Raw genomic sequence first — 18373 nt, forward strand, 5'->3', positions numbered from 1 at the left:
GTCCTGCACGTACGTGCAGGACGTCAGACTCGCAGAAGCCTGCGCGGCCACATTGGTGATCTGCAAGGGCTGACTTCTACATGGAATGTTGCTAGTGGAATAGCAACATTCCATGTAGAATCTCAAATAGTAGCAACAGTGGAGGAGTGGCCTAGTGGTTAGGGGGGTGGATTTTGGTCCTGGAGAACTGAGGAACTGTAGTTCGATTCCCACTTCAGGCCCAGGCAGCTCCTTGTGACTCTGGGCAAGTCACTTAACCCTCCATTGCCCCACGTAAGCCGCATTGAGCCTGCCATGAGTGGGAAAGCACGGGGTACAAATGTAACAACAACAAAAAAAAAGAGTGTGGCACAAGCCATATAATTCCAATAAAGGGTAAACCAGAGCTCAACTACATTGTAACAGACTGCACTGTGCCCTAGTAAGTGGGAGGCAGATAATAAAAGTTATGGATTATGCTAAAAAAATTGGCTCAGGTCAAATAAGTACTGGAATCATAAAACACTAGCAACACAAAACCATTTAAAGAGCAAACTGATTAGCACATGGTTAGTGCATGAGCCCTTACTGACACCTATTTTCTAGACAGCAAGTGCTCACGCACTAATGGCCACATGATAATAGGGAAATTAGCACATGGATGGCCATTAATGGGACTAACGGAAAATGGGGTCATTTTACTGCCTCGGCACGCAGGAAAGACCCACGCTGGGGATAGTGCTGGCCACTTTTTGCATAGTTTAGCAAAAGGGCCCCTTAATAAGTTAGGGTCTGCTGAAAAAGTCTTCTAAAGACACTGTGTGAAAATTGCTCTGGATGTTTTTGGAACATTCTTTTTCGATGCACATAGATGCTCTTTCCCTTCCATTCAAACTATACATAGCAGCTGCTGTGGAAACCTGCAGATCTCTTCCTAGAGTCCATGAGGAGCTCGTCTCATCAGAAAAGGAACAGAAGCTCTAAGATAAGCAATGCATCAGAGACAAAATCAGTTTTAATATAAATTATTTTTCCCTTTTGAGGGTATACGGCATTGTGCTTTACTGCAACTGCTCTGCATCCTTAGGAGAACATTTTAATCCTGTTAAATTACTGAGTTCTTGAGGCTGAAATGTCTCTTTAAATTTAACTACCACTGAGTAAACATTAAAAGATCACACACAGGACCACTTCAAAAGGATTTCACAGTATATTATTGATATATAGTGTAGTGTTTCTTTTAAAACATTTAAATCATCATGCAATGGAAATAAATGTTCTCTCTCAGTAGGCTTAGTTTACTTAAGTTTGAGCTGCGTGCCATGTGTTCATGAGATCCTCTAAGTAGCAAAATGGTTTTATATAACTCTAGCTAAGAGCACATTCAAAACGAGGAGGAGAGGACCATGCAAAATACACCCTTATTAGTTAGTTAGGGACCCTTTAACTAAGCGGCGGTAAGCCCAATGTAGACTTACCACTTGACAATCTGGAACTATTGCCGCCCCCCCCCCCCAACATTTCCAGCGCTAGTGGAAATATAAAAAAATTATTTCTGCAGGAGGTTACCTGGTGGTAATCGGTTAGCGCAGGAGCCCTTATTGCCACCTCGATGGATGGTGGTTAATCCCCCCTCCCCCCGCATGGCCACAGGGTAAGAACAATTTTATAGTATGGCCATGTCTTTTTTTTCGGCCTTTTTACCTGCTGTGGTAAAAAGGGCTTCAGTGCACGGCAAAAACAACCCCTGCTGCTAGCACAGGGCCCTTTTTACTGCAGCTTAGTAAAAGGGCCCCTTAGTTAAGAAAAAGAAACATATCTAGGCCCCTATGGGCAACCTTTTCTGGGAAACATCAAGGAAATACCTACCACACAGCCTTTCTCTTATCATGAATCTGGACCCACTTCTAGACAGATTTATGTATGACTTGTTAAGAAATTAGTTTGTTCTGTTGACCGTTAACCCCCTGCATTCCTAATCCATGAGTCTTGACACTTCCTCTGTGATGTGTGTGTTCTCCTTCTTTCACACAACACAAGTCTATTTACTATTCCCAAAGAGATCAAAGACCAACAAAGTATGAGCTTACATTTGTCTGAAAACTTATCTGGGTTGTGGTTTTAGGGGAAAAAAGACAGAGTCCCAACCTGATGCACTTTTCTTCGTTTTATTTTCTATCTTGACCTAGAGGAGGCATTTGTACAAAAAAATATAGGGGAATAATTTTAAGGAAAAGTACTTTTCTTTAAAGCAATATTGTCACAGAGAGGAATCCAAGTTGGTGGCTCCTGCTAGTCACAATTGCAGACTGCTCCCATGTTAAAGCACAAGAGCAAGTGGAGGGTTTTCCCCTCTGCTCTCGCTCAGCCATTACTTTGCTGTATAATGGAGGTATTTGTGATGCAGTGATATCCTACCAGTGACAATATCCTGGCTGCCTACCTCGACCCCAGGACTTGGTAGTCCAGTGTCATTGTTTAGGAGTGATTTCTCTGCCAGTCTGCAGCAATGACTCCCCACCCCCCACCCAGGGATTCTGCAAGCTGATGATGTGGCACAGTTGTCTGTCTGAGCAGAAAATGCCAGTGACATGCCCTTCAAATTAGTCTCTGAAAATGGAGAAGCAGCAAGTGTGGAGATTGGAAGGAGAAGAAGAGATGGTGGTGAGACCTTGGCCCAACTGGGAGTAAATGGCTCAGGTCTTTCTGTGGCTGAAGTAAGTGATTCATTTACTAATAGTGTAGCTGTCTTGCCTCCAGGTTCTGCAGTTATAAAGCCGTCGAGTGTGACTGTTTTTTCTCTGGAACGCCCTCTTGAGTTTACTTTCAAAATAATATGAAAAGCGATTTTGGGACGTAAGGTCCTTGTTCCACAAATTATTTATTTATTTGTATCCCATATTTTCCCACCTATTTGCAGGCTCAATGTGGCTTACATTCCGTAATGGCGATCGCCATTTCTGGAATGAAATATACAAAGTGGTGTTGCATTGAAGTAGAGCTAAAGGTTCAAGAGCATGAATTCAAATTGGGGAATGTTCAGTGAGAATTTTCTGAAGTTAAATTTGCTGTTCATGCTGTTAAAGAGAAAGCTCGATCTTTATCTGATTTAGAGGCCGTTCTGGTTAAAGAGGTTATAAATCTGCAGAGGAAGATTGAGACCTTGGAAAATGTATCTGGAAGCTCTAATCTGAGTATTTAACCCCAAAATCTTTTTTTATCATCTCAAGAAATGTCCAGGAAATATATGATAGAAATTTTAAAAATGCCGGAGGCCTCAATTCCTCCTGTTGCTTAAGGTTAAAATCTCTTTACACTTAAGGGTGAGGTTTTGAATCAGCAACATTCCTCAGAAGCTTTTATTGCAGAATCTCTAGATGTGACATTATTGGAAGGATCATTTGTGGAAGATGTGGTGTCTGCTACCATGCTTGTAACATTATTTACGTTTTGACTTGTAATGCTAGGATATATCCAAATGTCGCTGGTGACACTTAGGAGAACAAGAGACAATTTCTTTTATTGAAACCTAGGATCTTCTCTTTCCATCTCTCCTTAATTTTATCCCTCCTTACCCCTTTTCTTCCAAATTAAATTATCCTATCTTGTCTACCCTCTTTTATCCTACTCATATATTATCTAGCTCAACTTATCATGCACTACTAAGCCCGACTTTACGTTGTTTTACTACTGTTTTATTGAAAATTCTATTCTTAACTTTGTATTTCAAATTACTATGTAAGCCGCATTGAGCCTGCATTGTGTGGGAAAGCGCGGGGTACAAATGTAATAAATAATAATAATAATCTTGCAGTTTGGGCTCTTTTTTTTTTTTAAGTTCCTGGTAAAGTGTCATTAAACTTCAGTCAGTTAAGGGGTTCATTTTCAAAACAGAAAAACGTCCAAAAACCGGCACATGGATGTTTTTTTTGCCAAAACATCCAAATCACTATTTTTTGAAACCCATTTTAAAGATGTTTTCCTATACAGTGTATCCAAATCACAAAGGGGAATGATGGGGCGGGATTTGGGTGTTCCCACAACTTGGACATTTTTCTGCTATAATGGAAGAAAGCAAAAACAATCGGGGCTAAAAGCTAGATGTTCACCAGGTGCCCTAAATGATGAGATTGATCATTGGAGGGATTAAGATATGACCCTCCCTCCACCACTTTACTGTCCCAGTGGACACTGACCCCTTCCCACCCTCCAAAGATGTGAAAAGGAACAGTGCATACCAGCCTCTAAGATAGCTTCAGATGTTATGGCCAGTCCTATTAGAGCAGTAACCATGTCCCTGGAGTAGCCTAGTGGTTGGTGCAATGGACTGTAGAGAAGGGGACCCAGGCCCATAATCCACTCTAACTGTTACACTTGTGGTGGAAAGTGTGATCCATCCAAAACCCACCAAAAACCTACTGTACCCACATATAGGTGACACCTACAGGCATAACAGCTATTGTAGTGGTGTACAGTTGGGTACAGTAGATTTTTGGTGGGTTTTGGAGGGCTCACCATACAATATAAGGGAGCAATGGTAAGATGTGTACCTGGAACCTTTTATGTGACGTCCACTGCAGAGCCCCCTAGGATGCCCCATTGCTCTGCTGGGATGGCTTGTTTTTGTGCATTTTTCCCTTGGACATTTTTTTGTCAAAAATGGTCCAAAATGATGGATGCACTGAGCAAAAAAAAAGTCTAGCAAATGGTCATTTTCGAAACAAAAAGACGTTTTTCTGGTTTAAAAATCACTATGTTTGCCACTTGATTTTTGGACATTTTCAGTAAAATGTCCAAAATCGGATTCAGACATCATAATAAATCTAAATAAATAAATATCGAAAATGCCCCTCCAGATATGTATTTTTTTTAACCTTCTCAGTTAACTCAGTTTGTCGCTTGCACAAGGGCATCTAATATCTCCAAAGAGACAATTGCGTATTATAAATTCTACTGTGCTGCAGTATCCTTTTTTCTCTGTGTGAGAGGATTATTAATGTTAATATCCTCTTTGTGATTTCCTTTTGATTCTCCCCACATCTATTGTGGACTACAGTACTCATTGGTTTGCTTATGGTTCTAATTATTTAGGAGGTCTTTTACTAAAGATTAGCACAAGTTATTTGCAACAGAGCCCATAGGAATAAAATTGGTCCTGTGGCAAATAATATGCATTAACTGTTACTAAAAGACCTCCTTAATTTGTTTTTTTTATTTTGTATTTCTTACCATTGAGTCTTTTCTGTGCAAATGGGTTACATGGGTTTGTAAATTGCAATTTAATAAATATAAAGCAGCATAAAACCAACACAATATTGTCACTTCTCTGTGGCTAGATCTTGTTGTAATGTTTATAAAATATAATTTTATTCTTGAAAGGATGATCTTTTAAAAAAATATTCTCAAAACGTGCAACATATAAGTTGTCTAAGTTAGGAGCCATGGAGGCCCCCATGGCTGTACCTTTTATTTGTTGAAAAACCTGCGTTGAAAAGCAAAATAGGTTTTGGTCAGGGCAATGGTAGGTAGCTAGAGTAAGGATAAAGTGATTAAGAATGCAACAAGGAGAGATTCTGCTTCTCAAAGTGGTTTCTATAATGGCAAGAGCTTCAACCTGTGGAATATCAATGTCAAGAGTGACTAACATTATTTCTTTTTTTTTTTTTTTCAAATCTTTTTATTGAAAAATTTTCTTCATAATGTTTGTAACATGTAAATTAAGCATAAAACAGAACAAAAAAGAAAAAAAATAAAGCATCCATTATAGTTGGTGTAAAATTACACTTACTGCTTGTTTAAAGTCCATAAGATCTAAAAGGTAATAACAGAAAAATTAGTAATGATGATCGTTGTTTTTAAGTTATAGTAGCCCGAGTCCAGGTGCTGATATTAGCACAGTATGAGTCCAATGGTGCCCAAAGTTTTAATGATGATTGCAACGTATGTTATTTCTGAAAGATCTCCATCATACACAACCAGGAGAGTGATCATATGTGCTGAATCCCTAACATAACTGTCAATCTTAGGGACAAAAAGTTTCAAAAAATAATCAACAAGCTTTGATAACGGTTCTAAAACTGAACCTGCAAATAGGTGGGAAAATGTGGGATACAAATGCAATAAATAAAATAACCATCTGCAGATCTTATCAGTCTGCCCTATGGCAGAAGCAAAAAATGAAGCCTAAAATAAACAGAACTAAACTTTGAACTATCCTGCCAAGAAAAATGTGCAAAAACCGAACCATCCCCTGTGCAAAGTTTGTAAACATTTATTCTAAATAATTTATTTATTTATTTTAAAAAGTTATAGACCACTCTATCTCATGATTCTAGGCTATTTCCAAAAGAACATACAAAGTAAAATAATTAACATAAAATTAACATATTGACCACAAATACAAAACATAACATGTGCAAGCAGCAGCCAAACATAAAAGTTTCCATCATAGCAGTTACTTAAAAAATTCTATCTAAACCTTAGCAAATGCTTGAGTAAACATGTATGTCTTCAATTGCTTATAGTTACAAAAGGGGGCTTCTACGAAGTACTGAATCAAAGATTGTAAAGATAGAACCACGACTTTTTGGTTTCTTATTCTAATTTTTTTAAATATCTCTATAATTGTTCTTTCATATTGAAAGTGTAGAGTCTGTTATGTAGGTCAGAAAAACAAACTCCTACTTTGATCATCTTACATTGTATTTTTTAGATAGCAGAATGTGAAAAATGTAAAAGGGTGTGAAGAGTTTTTGCAGGACACTTGTAGAAGAAGAACACATGAAGTAACAGTAGGAAGCAGCAGAGTCAGTTCAAGCTGAAGTCAAAACCAGACAATGAGTCCAAGATGTAGAAGAGCAGACTGAAGACTGAAGTCAAGCAGAAGAAACAGAAGATGCAAGCAAAGATGGAACAGGAGCAAAGGAGCAAAAAAAGCATAGACTGCAGATTTGGAATATAAGGGCCTCTTTTATCAAATCACACTAACGATCTCTGGTGCAGTAATGCCAACACAGCCCATTCACTTTGAATGGGCTTCGCTGGCATTGCCACACGGTTTGATAAAAGAGGCCCTAAGTCCATTGTGCCAGCATCAGTGGTACAAAGAGGTTTAAATATTGTATCCAATCAGGAATGGCTCCTGGTGTTCCGATCAGTCAACCATCAGAAACAGAAAGGAAAGGTGAACTTGCTGGGCACATCTTGAAAACATTCGAGATTATGGCTCAGTGAGAAAGATCTTAACCGCTTGAACCAAATGTTCTCAATTCAACATCAGCTGACCTGATAGAAAGCGGTTCATTGGGAGCGTGAAGACAGTACACAATTCAGCAAATTGCGGGTCAGTGATGGATGTCTTTAATAGCTTAGGGGTCCTTTTACTAAGCCACAGTAAAAAGTGGCCTGCGGTAGTGCGAGCGCGTCTTTTGGGTTCATGCTGGGCCATTTTTTACCATGTCTAGGAAAAGGGCCTTTTTTAAAGGGGCCAGAAAATGGACATGCGCTAAAATTGAAACCAGCATGCATCCATTTTTGGCTGAGACTATACCACCACCTACTGACCTAGCGGCCCGTGGTAGAAAATAGAAAATTATTTTCTACTGCGGGATTTGGTGCGTGCCAAATTCAGAATTACCGCCCGATCCACACGCTAGCTGGGTGGTAGTGCTGACTTGGGGGTATTTTACTAAAGCTTAGCTCGAGTTATCTGCAGCAGGGCCCATAGGAATAAAACGGGCACTTCTGCAGATAACTCAAGCTAAGCTTTAGTAAAAGACCTCTTGGTGCGCACTGCATATGCGTAGGCCCTTACGCAGCTTAGTAAAAGGGCCCCTCAGTCTATTGAGCAGAATGCTTATCTATGAATTAAGTTTTACATTTTCTTACATGAAAACACAGCCAAGGAAAATTTTAGGGCAAACCATAGACAAGCTTTGTGGTGTATGAGTAGTTGGGTTAGCTTGATAGTCCACTTGGACACATAAAACATATCAATAAATTAGCTGCGGGTGAAATTGGACTCACTTGATAAAGTTGTGAGTAACTTTCAACAGGTATGCTCCTTTTATTCTGGTGAAGCGAACAGGGCTCTTGAAAACGAGCCATGAAAGTATTTAGTCCAATAAAAAACTATCATCTATAACTGGTTGGTTAATTTTTGTTTCTACAGGTGCATGTCTGCATGAGAATTTTTACAAGCATGAAACCCTGACTTGGACAAATCTCCCAGTTAGTCCTTTTCTGTTGTTTTTTAAATTTACATTGACCTGAAGCTACTGATTATTAGAGCACATATCTTTAAATAGTTCTTCAGCTGTAATGTAATTTAATGAAGAGTTCTATTAGGGGAGGGATGCGTCTTTGAAGCATCAAGATGTTTTATGCAGCTATTATTCATATAGGGTGAATTCTATATAATGCACCAAAAAAATTGGTGCTGGAAAAAAGTGCTATTCTATAAACCACGCTTAAAGTTAGGCAGGGTTTATAGAATAGTGCTTATGCCCAGGAATCGCGGCTAACTCTAGGTGCAGCCATTTGCACCAACTGAAACATGGTGCAAATATACGTGCGCCTAAATTAGGTGTGTATCCCCCTCATTCTATAACAATGTGTCACGACTGTGGTCGTGACTCCACTTTCAGTCTCACCTTGTCTTCCAGTGGTCAGCTTCAGAGGTGGCTCCAGTCTGTTCTTTTCCTTTGTATTGTTGCCCCTGCTGCCACTTCCTGTGTGTTCCAAGCCTCATTCTGGTGTTCAGTGTGTTTCAAGCCTCTTTCCTGTAGTTGTGACAGTGAGGGCCTTTATAAGGAAGTTGAGGACATTCATTCAGAGTCTTTGCAAAGCCAAAGATCTCCAGGTTTGTAGGTGTGCTTGTTAGCACTTGTGCCCTGTTTCCCAGTTGGTGTGCTTGTTAGCACTTCTGTCCTGTCTCCTAGTTAGTGTGCCTGTGTGGCACTGCAGCTTTAGTTCTTCTGTCTGTCTGTGTGCTAGGGTTAGTACTTCTGTTTTAGTTCTGTTTGTCTGTGTGCAAGGCTTAGCACTTCTGCCTTAGTTCTTCAGCTTGACTGTGTGTTGGTGTTAGCATTTCTGTCTTGGTTTGCCTATTTGTTCTCTTGTGTGTTTGTGTGGCCATGTAGCCCAGCCTTGAGCTCTGCCTAGTCTGCCCAGCCTTGAGCTCTGCCTAGCCTGTCTCACCTTGAATTCTACCAAGTCTGTCCAGCCTTGAGCTCTGCCTAGTCTGTCTCACCTTGGAACTCTACCTAGTCTGTCCAGCCTTGAGATCAGCCTAGTCTGCCTTACCTAGAGCCTCAGTTCCACCACTGCTTGTTCCAGTCCTGCCTGCCTACAGCTTCAGCTCCAGTCCTGTTGTTCTAGTCCTGCCTGCTTACAGCTTCAGCTCCAGTCCTGTTGTTCCAGTCTTGCTTCTTTAGTCCAGTCCTGGTTGGAGGATTTTGCCTGCTGCTGTCAACTTGTTCCTGAGTCCTTGACTGTTTGCTTAGAGCCTTGGACCGTGACACAATGCACATAAATGTTAGGAATTCCCCCGTTCTGCCTATGACCCTCCCATTTACGTACCCCCATTTTGCTCATGTGTAAAAAATAAAGATGCAGATCCTCTGCCTAAATTTATGTGCATATATTTCAATTAAATCTAAATAGTGCTAATGATTGACAAAAAGCCAATTATCAGCAATCATTAGCTCATTATTCAATTAAATTCAGTGCACAAATTGGGCACACGCCCAAATTTGTATGCTCAACTTTTATCGACTTTTATAAAATTTGGTGGACAATCCCAGAAAACAAGACACTGTGATAAGTCATTCACATGATAAAAGACAGCTCATCAATTCAGGTATTTTTAATTTAATCCAAAAAGGACTGTTTCAATATGAAATGTGTCCATGGTTCCCAACTGTTTCATTGGATCAGCATATTGTGAACTATGTGAAAAGATATTTCCCATGTCATTTGGTGCCATTTCTTGCCCAAGCCAACAAGAAAAAACAATACATTTTGTTTTCTCTTCCATGTTGTTAATAGCACATATAATTTGTGAATTGTGCATACTCTTGTGAATAGTGTGCAGTTTTTATGATATTGCTCCCTTAATGAATGAAAACATATTTTAAAAAACAAACAAAATGAAAAATCCCATAAACAGCACAGGAAACCAAACAAAATGAAAAGTTTCCAGGTGCACACCAGTAATATGAATAGACTGGGTGGTTCCTGCCTTACACACAACACATTTGTTCTATGGATAAACAAAAGGCTTGTTTCTAATTGAGATCAACGTAATACCATAACAGTAATTAAAACATGATACAAACACACAGAAATTGGACTATGATGTCAGAAAAAAACCCCATAGGCGTACTTCCTGTTGTATGATGGTGGCTGCACGGGACAGCCTTCCATGTGGAGGTGGTGGAGATGAGGACATTACCTCATTTTATCAGGAAAGTCGTCTCTTAGGAGAGGAATAGAGCTTAGCAGAGAGTGTGAATGGGCAGACTGAATAGGTCTTGACATCATATTTCTATATTTCTATGCATGCTTTTAGACCCCTGTCTGTCTCAGGCAGAGGTAATCCTTCACTTTCTTGTCCTTGGCCACCTTTAAATCTAGACTGAAAGTCCACCTCTTTAACATTGCTTTTGACTCGTAACCACTCGCCTCCACCTACCCTCCTCTCCTCCTTCCTGTACACATTAATTGAATTGATTTGCTTACTTTATTTTTGTCTATTAGATTGTAAGCTCTTTGAGCAGGGACTGTCTTTCTTCTATGTTTGTGCAGTGCTACGTACGCCTTGTAGCACTATAAAAATGCTAAATAGTAGTAGTAGTACTTGTGACTGAGGACTCTGAGGCCAATATTCAGCCCACGGGAAGCAGCCAGTTAATTGCCACGATTGCTGCTGATCCCAGATATTCAATGCCATGCCATTTCCAGTGACTGGCATTGAATATCTGTTTTTTGGGGGCTGGCTCAAACTTAACAAGCTATGTCAATATTCAGCACTGGCCAGTTAAGTTTATAGCAGCCAAAGATAAGTGCTATTTAGGCAGCCAAGTTGGCTGCTATAACCTTAGCCAGTCAGCGCTGAATATTGCTGGTTATCATGTGATATAGATGGTTATCTTTTTGGTGCTAACCGGCAATATTTGGTGGAGATAACCACTGATTTGCTTCTCTCGCTATTGAAAAATGCAAGCAGACTACATGCGACAGCTCCAGAACTGCCAGACAATTTTGCACGTTAAAGATAGGCACTCCTTTATGTGCATTGAACGGAGTGCTCATTTTAACGAACTCATTGTAATACATTTGCATTGGATTATCTGTAGCTGTTACAGTGAATGGTTAAAGCTCCTTTGTGCATTAGACTCTAAATAAGTTTTGTTTTAGACCAGCTACAACCTGTCAAAATCAAATGCTGTAAGCACAGTAAGCTTTGTGCATCAGCCCCTACATCAGAGTTTGCACTTGCACAGATTTGTAAGAGTCGGAGAAGAATTAAGAGAAGAAAAAGAGGAGATGGTGGAGATTCCAGCATAACGAGGGTAAACATCAAATAAAAAGATGCTATGTATTAACCAGATGGATGCAGTGAATTATTCTTGGATTGGTCCAATTTACGATAATAGAAATAAAACAGAACAAAAAATAAGATGATACCTTGGACTAGCATGGCTACCACTCCATTTTGTCCAATACAAGGTATTGCAGATTGTAAAGAACCCAATTTTGTCCAGGACCAGCTATTACAGCTGTATACTGCTGAGAGTTTGCATTGAAACTGAATCGTTAAAATAGCAAACTTATATTTTAAGTTTCTGCTATCCCCAAGGAGAACAGAGAGACTGGTTGAACAGCACTTCCTAATCAAAAAGAAATGTTAAGGTTAGTAAGGGTGTCCATGAAGCTGCTGTTCTACAGAACAAAAATAAATATTTAAATAAATAAATAAAACTTCATGACATGCAAAATCAAAGGCTGCTGTTACTGCAGTGATAAGAGTGGAAAACATTTGTATCAGAGGGTGCAATTGCTTTTCCTCTTATCTCCCAAAGAGCTTGTGTATGATCTGCAGTTCTCTTAATTAACACTTTACCGGCAGCCGTCCTCAGCCAGCTGGTACATGTCAGTGAGAACAGGATAAACTTGCATTCCATAGCCAGTGGTTACATGGAGGCCTTTATTACAAACAGATCCCTTTGGAATGTGATAGAACTACCCTGCTCAACCACCAAACAGCCCAAAACACCCAAGCCCCACCAGTCAGTAGGATTACTCACCAAGGCCTGGTATGCTTTAACTTGCCATGGTTCTGATTCCCCCAGGGAATCAATACCATACTTTCCGTGTACCAGACAGACAAGGATGTTCTTGCATCATAAACACATTACACAAATATTGTACTTTGCTCACAAGTTTGAGGTCTTTCCTGATAAAATATATAAATAGTGAGCTTGGAAATATATGTTTAATGGTATACTAAAATGTTGAAATTCTTGTGACTTTCTTTAAAGAAACAGTATCCAACCCCAGCACACAAGAAACAAATGCTTATATAATGGCACAGGTGTGGGTACTGCGAGTTATTTACTGCCCGCCTTGCTGCAAATATCACAAGATTACTTGGAGTAACATTTACAAAAGGGGTATTTAAAGGTGTCCACCTGAAGTTCTTCAGGATTACTGTAAAACAATATGTCAGGTGGGTAAGCAGGCACACAACGTACTGGAAGAAGGAGGAGGAGGAGGAAATAGAGAGACCAGACACAGAGAAGGCAGGAAGAGTGGAATAGAGCATAGCTCGTGGAGTTTTGAACTCACCAACAGCAGACGAACTCGCACAATATTTCGAAGAAAAAATAATAAAAATAAGATGAAACCTATCTGCAACACAAACAACATTCATAGATTTCCTACACCAATGTGAAATCAACGAGGACCACATCAAGGCAGATAGAATCTGGTCCCCCTTTAAGATACCAACAACCAGCTCAGTTAAAGCACTACTGACAAAGTATGCACACACCAATTGCCTACTAGACAGCTGCCCAAACTACATGATGGAAAACCCACCAGATTGGTTCATCAAACGTTTAACTGAATACATAGAATACATGTTCTCAAACGGGCATTTCCCTTCTGACAAGGGCAACATCATACTCACTCCAATCCCTAAAGACACCACTAGAAAGATCAATGAACTCAGTAATTACAGACTAGTGGCATCCATACCACTGCTGACAAAAATATAGCACAACAATTAATGGAATACTTAACGCACTACTCCAGTGGCGTAACCAGACAACCAATTTTGGGTGGGCCTGAGCACAAAGTGGGTGGGCACAAAATTTTCTCTCTCCCCCCTCTCCCCAACTCAGAATATAAATACTTTAGCTGATGAGGATCCCCAATGTCTGTCAACTGGTGACCTCCACTAGAGATGGCCAGAACTCCTCTCCGCCAAACCCACCAGGCAGTAGCAACTCCTCGAGCCACTGATGCCAGCAGCACCCCATACATGCTTAGTTGTCAGTGGCTCCAGGATGCTGCCCCCATCTGCCAAGCTTGGTGGAAGGCAGCTCTGGCCAGCTTCGGAAGAGATCTCCAGCTGGTAGGGCTTGGGAATTCCCACTAGCTACAGCAAGGGTCAGGGCTGCTGTTAACCATTCTACTACTACTACTATTTAGTACTATTTAGTAGTAGTAACTGGGAACCTCAGCATGCACTGCAACACTGGAGAAAACAAAACAAAAGCACATTTCCTTTTCTACTTAACACAATAAAAAGACATCCACTATGCACATTTCCCAAAACTAACATATTCCATTTAAAACATTCAAAATAAAGTGATTTTCTACCTTTATTATGTGGACATTTTATTTTTCCATCATGTTGGTTCCAAATTCCATTTCCTGCTTTTCTGTCTTCTGCTAATTCTTCAAGCGGCTGTCCATTTGTCTTTTTTGTCCTGTCATTTCCTCACTACACCTGCCTCTGAAATATTGATCTTTCCATTTTAGCTCTTTCATTTCTTTCTTTTTTTCTTTTCTGCCTCTGTACGCTCAAATTTCACCCTCTTTCTAAATCTTTTCCTTCTTTTTACTTTTCAGACATCTATCACATTTCCTTTCACCCACTAGCTCTCCCATTCCCCATCTCTCTCCTTCCCAGCCTATCATTCCCTTCCATCTTCAATCTATGCACCATTACCATATTTCTACCCTCTGTAATAACTGTTCTTTCATTTATTTCCTTGCCATCTCCACTCCCTGGGCCTCTCCCCCATGCTTTCCACCATTCACAGTGTCTCCCTCCCTCCACCCTTCCAGCCCAGCATCTGTTCCCTCTTTCTCCCATCCTCACCCTCATAGCCTGGTATCTCCCTATCCCTTTTACCTCCCACCACCAGCATCTTCCTGTCCCATCTCTCTCCTCTCCCCCATTGTTCAGCATTTTCCCCTTTCTCTTCCCTACCATCCATTGTTCATCTTCTCTCCCTGGATCCATCTTCCCTCTTTCTCCCCTTCCCCGCTTGTGCATCTCTCCTTTCCTCCACCTTCATGTCCAATTTTTCTCCCTCTCCCTGCCTGCCTGCCTGCCATGTTCAACATTTCCCCTCTCATCTCTCCCTCCTTTTCTTCCATTTCCATGTCCAACACTTTTTTTTATCTCTCTGGTTCTTTACCACTCCTATGCAGCCTTTCCCTCCCTCTCCCCATCCCATCCCATCCCACCCCACCCCTATCCAACAATTCTCCCTCTCTTTCCCCTTCCAACATCTCTCCATCCCTCCCCCCACATCGAACAATTATTCCTCCACCCCACTAGCACTACCCTGTCTCACTCCCTACCCTCATCCCAACAGTGCTCCTGTCTCTCCCTTTCTCCTTGATCCCTCAAGCCACCTGCTAGCATGCTGTAGGCATTTTTTCTCTCCCTTCCTCCTCCCCCCACCCACTGACATGCTGCACATTTCCCCTCTTCCCCCCCCCAGCCAACCGCTGCAGTTTTTGTTCAACTTCTCTCCCACCTCCCAGCTACTGGTGACCCGCTGGCGCGCTGCAGGCCTTCTTTCCCCTACTCCCCTTCCACCTTCATCGGGCGGCGCTGCGATCTGGCTTTGTCTGCAGTTCTGCATGTCTGCAGCAGCTGAGTGCAGCGGAGCCGAGCCCGCTACGTGACTGCTTCCTTCCGGCCGGCTTCACATTGATTCTTCGAAACTGTCTGAAGAGGTGGGGCCAGCGGAGGAAGCATATTTTGTAGTGGAGCTAACACACAGCTGCCCGATGACGGGAGGGAGCAGGGAGGGAACAAAACCTGTGGTGTGCCGGCGGGTGGCTGGGAGGAGGCTCAGGAGGGAAAACGGAAGTGAGCAGCAGCAAGGGAAAAGTTTGGGCTTTGAGGTGCACTGTTGCTGGGCGGGCCTGAGCCCAAAGTGGGTGGGCCCAGGCCCACCCAGGCCCACCCGTGGCTATGCCCCTGCACTACTCAGTCCTTCACAGCTCAATCAGGCTTCAGACTATGCTATAGCACTGAAACAGTCATAACCACCCTGATCACAAAATTCATAAGCCAAGGCCAGTCAATATTACTACTACAATTGAATATGTTAATCACCTTCAACCTAATAGATCACACAATACTAATGACCCTGCTCGACAACATAGGAATAACTGGAGCAGTAGCAGCCTGGTTCAACAGTTTTCTAAGAACTAGATCCTACCTTGTCAAGATGTCCAATGAATTTTCAGCCTCCTGGATCCCTGAATGTGGGGTTTTTCAGGGTTCCCTGATGCCAACAATATTATTCAATGTCCTGATGGCTCCACTTGGCAAGAAACTGGAAAAAATGGGTTTTAGCCCATTCATATACACAGACAATGTAACTAGGGTTACCATATTTGCCCTAAGAAGAAAGAGGACACAAAATATCACCCGCCCAGCCCCCTGTCACACCCACTCCCCACCCCATCACACCCCACCCTGCCCATCATACCCATGCCCTGCCCCCTGTCACTTTTAACCCCCCCCCAAAGAAAGCCAGATTCCCTTTCTCTCCCCCCATGTATATCCCCTCCCCACTTTTCCAGCCTCCCTCCACCCACATGATTACATTCACTACCCCTCTCCTCCCCTCCTGTACCTTATTGCAGTACCCTGGTGGCCTAGTGGCCTCTTTGGGGCAGGAAAGAGCCCCCTCTTTCCTGCTCAGCATGGCTGTAGACCTGTCTTGCTCCAAGTGCTGCTTCAAAATGGCTGCCGAGAGTTCAAGTAGTGACCTTGCAAGACTTCTGCGAAAGTCTCATGAGACCGCCGCTTAAACTCTTGGCAGCCATTTTGAAGTGGCACTGGGAGCAAGACAGGTATGCAGCAGTGCCGGGCAGGAAAGAGGGGGCTTTTTCCTATCCCAATGAGGCCACTAGATCACCAGGACTCTACAATAAGGTAAAGGAGGGGAGGGTAGGGGAGATAGGACACCCTGAAGGCCACCTGCCCATTCACCCACCAGCCTGCCCATTTGTCCGGATCCAAAACCCACCCAGATGCCCCGCAGTGTCCTCAAAAAGAGGACATGTCCGGGTAAAACCAGGCATATGATAACCCTAGATGTCACCATCTACCTACCTTTCAACAGCAGCATCACAGAGATACTGGATAAGGCCAAAAAAGGACTTGACTTCATGGAAAACTGAGCCACAACTGTCAAAATTAAACTGAACCAAGACAAAACCAAACTCCTGGTTTGATCCAGCCAGCACAATCCCACTACTTACCAAAACCTCATAATAGATCAACAATCTTACACAATCGAAACACAAATAAAAATACTAGGAATCATCCTCGACAAACACCTGACCCTTGAAGACCAAGTTGTTGCAATCATGTCAAAAAGCTTCAAAACACTATGGAAACTGAGAAGAATCAGAGATTATTTCCCCAGACAGTCATTCCGTCTTATAGTACAGATACTGATATTGTCCCAACTGGACTACTGTAATGCAGAATTTGTAGGCTGCAAAGAAAACCTACTACGATTGTTGCAGACTATCCAAAACACAGCAGTGAGGTCGATATTCAAAAAGTCAAAATATGATAAAGCAATCCTACTACTCATAATGCTACATTGGCTCCCGGTCAAAGCCAGACTATTTTTCAAAACCAGCACAATCATCTTCAAAATATGGTTTGGCATGTCATCAGACTACATGCTAGACATGATCAAACTATCACCAAGAAATGCAAACTCGGAAACCAGAGTGCTTCACCTGCCTAACTGCAAAAATGTACTATACAAGTCCACCTACACAGTGGCATTTAGCTACCTGGGCTCAAAATGGTGGAACTCAATTCCCATAGTCATAAGAAGCATTACAAACTACCTCCAGTTTAGAAAAGACTTAAAGACCTACCTCTTCAGGAAATTCGATGAGTAAAATATAGACTAATCATTCTGGAACAACAATACACAACACAACCTCTAACTGTAATGCATCTTTTCATATAAGAAATGAACTAAGACATATCTTCTCAAGAAACCCAATGACTATTCCATATGCACTAATGGTTATCTTTCCAATCACTGTAAAACACAGCATCACACAACCTTGTAAATGTAATTGAATCAATGTAATCTCTAACAACTGTTAAATGTAAGCCACATTGAACCAAAACCTGTTTTTGTACAATTGTGGGATACAAGTATGAATAAATAAATAACACCATAACATAATGTTTCATGGAATGACAGAAACCCCACTGTAATAATTTATGATGGAGATTCCTCCAGTCATCATGGAATACCAGACTAGGATGTTTTGAAGTGTCACCTGAAATTGGCTTTCTGTAGAAAGGGCACTACATAACAATATTCAGAATGAACTTCTTAACACATTCTGTTCCACTTCCAGAGTTGCAGTTCTGTGTATATTTTCATCAAAGAACTCAAAAGTGTTGTGACTTTCAGTTAATAGGATGTGTCAGAATATTTCATCATATTGCATTCATTTATTTGTCTATTTTTATTTCCAATCTTAGTGGAAACATGAGTCTACGTTTGGTTTGAAGTCACTGAAAAATTACCAACTCTGGCTTCTACTTTCCTTGCTGATACAGGGATGCAATGTAATGTGTCAGGAGACAGGATATCACAGTCCTAGAGGAAGCTCTGAGATGAAAAGAAACTTCTCAGGATAGGCATGATCAATAGGGTTGGCTTCTGCTAGTACAGCCAGGTATTGATGGCTCCCACTTGGATGGTAGATTTTCTTCCAGCGCTTGGTCAATGCACAGGGGATTTTATTTTACCTGAAGCTGGTGAGAGGAAGATATGTTATATTACACCATATCATTTTAGCTTGATTATAA

The 18373-nt window shown here is 41.5% G+C and overlaps 1 protein-coding gene across 2 annotated transcripts in view; it reads right to left on the reverse strand.

Annotated features, from left to right (window-relative positions):
- Positions 1-18373, reverse strand: part of RBKS (ribokinase) — a 250625-nt gene that overhangs the window by 16481 nt on the left and 215771 nt on the right. The window contains exon 8 of one of the 2 annotated variants that reach the window (XM_030195887.1): positions 18179-18319. The exons of the other annotated variant lie outside the window; for it this stretch is intronic. Within the exon in view, the coding sequence (XP_030051747.1) occupies positions 18305-18319 (15 nt within the window). The 3' untranslated portion in view covers positions 18179-18304. Of the gene's footprint in view, positions 1-18178; positions 18320-18373 lie in introns of those variants that run through there. 2 annotated transcript variants of the gene reach the window in all.

This window comes from Microcaecilia unicolor, chromosome 3, assembly GCF_901765095.1.
Source record: "Microcaecilia unicolor chromosome 3, aMicUni1.1, whole genome shotgun sequence".
NCBI lineage: Eukaryota > Metazoa > Chordata > Amphibia > Gymnophiona > Siphonopidae > Microcaecilia > Microcaecilia unicolor.